The 5,917-nt window shown below is 36.6% G+C and overlaps 1 protein-coding gene across 1 annotated transcript in view; it reads left to right on the forward strand.

Annotated features, from left to right (window-relative positions):
- Positions 1 to 5,917, forward strand: part of CACNA2D3 (calcium voltage-gated channel auxiliary subunit alpha2delta 3) — a 1,513,414-nt gene that overhangs the window by 1,451,490 nt on the left and 56,007 nt on the right. Inside the window, exon 35 of the mRNA XM_007937248.2 lies at positions 1,567 to 1,678. Within this exon, the coding sequence (XP_007935439.1) occupies positions 1,567 to 1,678 (112 nt within the window). The remainder of the gene's footprint in view (positions 1 to 1,566; positions 1,679 to 5,917) is intronic.

Below are 5,917 nucleotides of genomic sequence, written 5' to 3' on the forward strand. Positions count from 1 at the left end.
GGGTTTGAACCACCAGCCTTCTGGTTAGCAGTCAAGTGCCTTAGGCACTATGCTACTAGAGCTCCCACTTGTATCATTAACATCCCCTTTTCCCAGAGAATACTGAGGATTAACTAAAAGCAGCACAGCAAGGATTTGTGCTCCAAACATCTCTGACTTCAGAGCCTTCACCCTTAACCATTGTGCTATAGTATCTGTTACCATCATCAATATCATCATCATTTTAATGTTAAAATGACTTTATTAGAATCCTATTGGTGGTAGCAATATTATCTACTATTATATGATGTTGCTTAGTGTTCATTATGTTCTAGATACTGCACTAAGTACTTGACATACATTATTTATTTCTTACATTAACCTCTGATATATGGACAATTGTTACTTCTAATTTATAGATTAGAAAATTGAGAAATTTTGTAATTTGATCACTGAGCAAAGTCTTTGCCGAGTGCCTACTTTGTTGTTACTTTGTGCCACTGAGTTGATTCTGACTCACAGTGACCCTATAAGACAGGGTAGAACTGCCCCATAGGGTTTCCAAGCCCATAAATGCTTATAGAACCGGACTACCACATTTTCCTCTAGCGGAGTGGTTTGGTTATGTTCAAACTGCTGACCTTTTGGTTGGCAGCTGAGCACTTTAACCAATGTACCACCACACAACACAGTTATTAAATGAGTCAAAACTGACAGTGGTATACTATTGGACAAAGAACTTGATGATAGTAAGAATTGATGCATAGCTGTGGTTCAAAGGCATTACATATTTTACTATTTTCTATTTCAGTTTTCTTTCTATAATAAAACCAGGCAATTCTCCTATGACCTCTGTCTCACCCTAAATAATATGGTATAGGTTATATTTTATATATATATTCACATACATGTATGTGTTGTTGCTAAGCTTGAGTAAGTCTGAGGTCAGAGCCCTTGTGACTGATGTTGTCCCAGAAAGTAGAATTCTTGTGATGCATAAGTGTTGGTTAATAAAGCCACCACAACTGCTCAAGGAACTAGAGTTGCTGAGCAGATGAAATCACTCAACTACAATCTCCAGATAATGAACAAGTTCTGTTCCTAAAGTCTGTGTTTAAGTCAAATTTGTACATAAGTCAGAACAGTCAGGGATGGTTTGTATCTAAGGTCAGTTAGTCAAATGTTTGTGTCAGTACATAGTATATGGTGTACCTTTCTATGCATAAAATACTTTCAAGAAACACTTCCAGAGACACTAAAACATCTTTAATAGAATAATACAGTAATAATACTATGATGCACATAGCAAGGTAGCCCCCGTTTGTTACTATGAACTATTGTATGTATCCCAAATTGTTAACAGAACTGGGTTACAAGAATTGGTTCATAACTATGGGTTGTATGTAAGTCAGACATGTGTAATATGGGTACTGCCTGCAATTAGAAAATAATACATTATGCTGTACCTAGAAAAACCTGAGGGCAGCAGGAGCAGAAATGACTTCTGAGTTTCTATGGGCTACCAGGCAGGATACTGAACCTGTACCTTAAGTTCTTGATCTTGTCTTTTCCCCCATATCCCTACAGCCCAGAAATTGAAACAGACCCTGGAGCCTTGCGACACGGAATACCCCGCATTTGTCTCTGAGCGCACCATCAAGGAGACCACGGGGAACATTGCTTGTGAAGACTGCTCCAAGTAAGCCCCCGCTTTCTGCTCAGTATAGGACTTTCCCACATGTGCCAATGCATGACCCTTGTGTACACACTTCTGCACTGAGAGTTGTAAAACATGGGCTTTTCTTATGTGAGAAAGTATTTCCATCAGCTTCGAAGAAACATCAGTGGCTTTATTAGAGAGATCATTTAGAGGTTGGAAATGTGTGAAAATACATCCTGGAACATAGGAGACTTTTTAGTACAGTTTCTTAATGGTTAGAAAAAGTGCCAGTGGGTGCTTTCACAAGTGACAATTGGCAATTTCAACTAAGGAATGTTGTTGGACATCTTCATTGAAAACATCAAGCCTTCATTATTCACTCAAATCTGATGGAGTAGAATTGGTTTCTCAGTGTTTTATGTATTTTGCTGATTGCTAATGATCTTATTTTAATGGTTTTATTGGTCATTTTGGGTTCCTGGCCTCTTTGTTCCCATGATTAAATTCCCTATTGGGTAGATGGTTCTAATCTTATTGACTTGGGTGTTCTTTCTTTGTTTCAGCTTCTATTTATTTATTTGCAGTTGTATGCGTTGTATAAACGTCTTTTCTAGTCTTTGGCCTGTCTGATTTTTATAGATGTCTTTTGATGATTAGAAATTTTTGTGCTTTTATTTTAATGTGTTGTTGTTGTTGTTGTTATGTGCTGTCGAGTCGGACCTGACTCACAGCGACCCCTCCTTGGGTTTCCAAGGCTGTGTCATTTATGGAAGTAGATTGCCCAACCTTCCTTCCAAGGATTTATTCCTTATTTCTTTCACGACTTGTGTGTTTTGTGTCTTATTAAAGAAGTTCTTCTCTGCCCTGCTGTCATAATGACATTGTCATACATTTTTCTTCTGAATGCTTTCAAGCATTGCCTAACGTATTTAGGACTTTAATCCTTCTGGAATTTATTTGTGTGTGTGTCATGAGGTGTAGGGTTCTAATTTACCCCTTTGCTACATCACTGACTTGTTATCCAAGCACTGTGTTTTCCCACTTAATTGTTAGGACACCTCCGTCATTGGCTGAGAGTTACCATCCATGTACAAATTTCTCAGTTTTATGGTTTATCAGTACCATTACCTTTTTAATTATTACAGCTTTATAATATGGTTTACTATTCAGAAGAACAAGTGTCATTTCCTTAGTCTTCTTCTGATTTGTCTTGGTTATTCATGGTTTTTAATTTTTTTATATTAATTGTGGTATCATTTTGTAAATTTACTTAAATTCTGCTAGGATTTTGATTACAATTGGTATGTTACAGATAAATTTGCAGATAATTGCTATCTTTTATGACATTGGACCTTGTCATTTCATAAACTAAGCATTATCTATTTATATACACTTTGACAGTATTTATGCATTATTATAATTTTTTTAGATTTATACATATGTTACAGTTTCTTTTGCTATCATAAATGGTATATAACTACACTTTCTAATGGGTAACTGTTAAGGAGAGGTCGCTATGAATCAAAATTAACTCAATGGCAGTGAGTTTGGTTTTTGGTTTGAGTATATGAGAACACCACTGATTTCTGTACATTGAGTATCTTATATCTAACCAATCACTAAATGTTCTTTTAGACCTAGTAGCTTGTAAATATTTTCTTAGACTTTGTGCATAGACAATAATAACATTTGTGAAATTTTCTAATCTCCATACTTCTTAACTATGTTTGTGTGTGTGTGTGTGTGTGTGTGTGTGTGTGTGTGTCTGTTTTATTGCTCTGGACTTCTGATACATTGTTGAGTAGAAGTAGTGAGAATAGGCAACCATTTCTTTTCCTGATTTAAAGGAGTTGCTTCTAATAATTCTCTGTTAAGTATAATGTTTGCTATAGATGTTTAGAATTAACTATTAGTTTAAAGAAAACCTCTGCATGAGTTTTTGTTGCTATTGTTAGGTACCTGAATAGATGTTGAACTTGATCAATTATTTTTTTCTATATCTATTACTAAAATCCTCTTCCTTTAATTTGTTAATAGATTGTGTTACACTGCTATAATTGTCAAAATTTAATATCATAAGTATCTTTAGCAATAGATATACACTTGAGCCCATCTTTGCAGCCACTGTGTTAATCCATCTTGTTGAGGGTCTTCCCCTTTTTCCTTGTCCCTCCACTTTACCAAGCATGATATCATTCTCCAGGGACTGGTCCCTTCTGACAACATGACCAAAGTAGGTGAGACAAAATCTGGCCATTCTAGTCTCCAAGGAGCATTCTGGCTGCACTTCCTTCCAGAACAGAAGTTGTTCTGTTTCTTAGTTCTTCTGGTAGTCCATGGTACTTTCAGTATTCTTCTGCAACACCACAACTCAAAAGCATCAACCCTTCTTGGGTCTTCATTATTCACTGTCCAGCTCTCACATGCATATGACGGGATTGAAAATAATCACAACATAGGTTAGGTGCACCTTCATCTTCATAGAGACATCTTTGCTCTTCAGCATTTGAAAGAGGTCTTTTGTAGCAGATTTGCGCAGTGCAATACATTATCTGATATCTTGATTGCTGCTTCCATTGGTGTTGATTGTGAAACCAAATGATATGTAATCTTTGACAACTTCAATTTTTTCTCCATTTGTCGTGATGCTGCTTATTGCTCCAGTTGTGAGGATTTTCATTTTCTTTATGTTGAGATGTAATCCATACTGCAGACTGTAGTCTTCAATCTTCATCAGTAAGTGCTTCAAGTCATCTCACTTTCAGCAAGCAAACTGGTGTTGTCAGCATATCAGCATATCACAGGTTGTTAATGAGCCTTCATCCAATATCCTGATGCCACATTCTTATTAACATAGTCCAGCTTCTTGGATTATTTGCCCAGTATATAGACTGAATAAGTATGGTGAAAGGATACAACCCTGGTACTCCCTTCCTGGTTTTAAACCATGCAGTATCTCCTTGTTCTGTTTGAATGACAGCCTCCTGGTCTATGTACAGGTTCCTGATGAGCACAGTCAAGTGTCCTGAAATTTCCATTCTTCTCAACATTATCCATAATTTGTTATGATCCACACAATCTAATGCTTTTACATAGTCAACAAAGCACAAGTAAACATCTCTCTGGTATTCTTTGCTTTCAGCCAAGATCCACCTGACATCAGCAATGATATCCCTTGTTTGATGCCCTCTTCTGAATCCAGCTTGCATTTCTGGAACTTCTCTGTCAACATACTGCTACAACTGTTCTTGAATTACCTTCAGTAAGATTTTACTTGTGTGTGATATTAATGATATTGTTCAATAATTTCCACATTCTGGGGGGTCACCTTTCTTTGGAATGTGTAGAAATAAGGATATCTTCCAGTCAGTTGGCCAGGTAGCTGTCTTCCAAATCTTTTGGCATAACTGAGTGAGTGCCTCCAGCTCAGCATCCATTTGTTGAAACATCTCAATGGGTATTCTTTCAATTCCTGGAGCCTTGTTCTTCACCAATTCCTTCAGTGCAGCTTCAACTTTTTCTCTCAATACCACTGGTTTTTGATCATATACCACCTCCTGAAATGGATGAACACTGACCAATTGTTTTGGGTACACTAACGCCTTTCATCAGACAGTGTATTCCTTTCATCTTCTTTTGATGTTTCCTGCATCATTCAGTATTTTGCCCATATAATCTTTCAATATTGCAACTCGACGCTTGAATGCTTTCTTCGGTTTTTTAAGCTTGAGAAATGCCAACTGTGTTCTTTCCTCTGGTTTTTCTAATACCAGGTTTTTGCACATTTCATTATAATAACTGACTTTGTCTTCTTGAGCTGCTCTTTGAAATCTTCTGTTTAGCTCTTTCATCTTGTCATTTCTTCCATTTGCTTTAACTACTCTCCACCCAAGAACAAGTTTCAGAGTCTCTTCTGACATCCATTGTGGTCTTTTCTTCCTTTCCTTAATGATCTTTTGCTTTCTTCATGGATGATGTTCTTGATATCATTCCACAATTGCCATACCAGCAGGTATGAGATGGTAATATCTCATTGTGGTTTTGATTTGCATTTCCGAAATTGGTAATGATGTTGAGCATCTTTCCATGTGCTTATTGAGTCATTTGCCCATTTTTAAGTTGGGTTATTTGTCTTCATGTTACTGGCTTACAGGAGTCCTTTATAGATTTTTGAATATTAAACTCTTCTTAAAACATGATTTATAAATATTAAAAGCCAGATGAATTATGGGAAGATATCAAGAACATTATCCATGAAGAAAGCAAGAGATCACTCAA

The sequence above is a fragment of the Orycteropus afer genome, unplaced genomic scaffold (assembly GCF_000298275.1).
Source record: "Orycteropus afer afer isolate SDZICR_OR568_19922 unplaced genomic scaffold, OryAfe1.0 scaffold00041, whole genome shotgun sequence".
NCBI classification, from domain to species: domain Eukaryota; kingdom Metazoa; phylum Chordata; class Mammalia; order Tubulidentata; family Orycteropodidae; genus Orycteropus; species Orycteropus afer.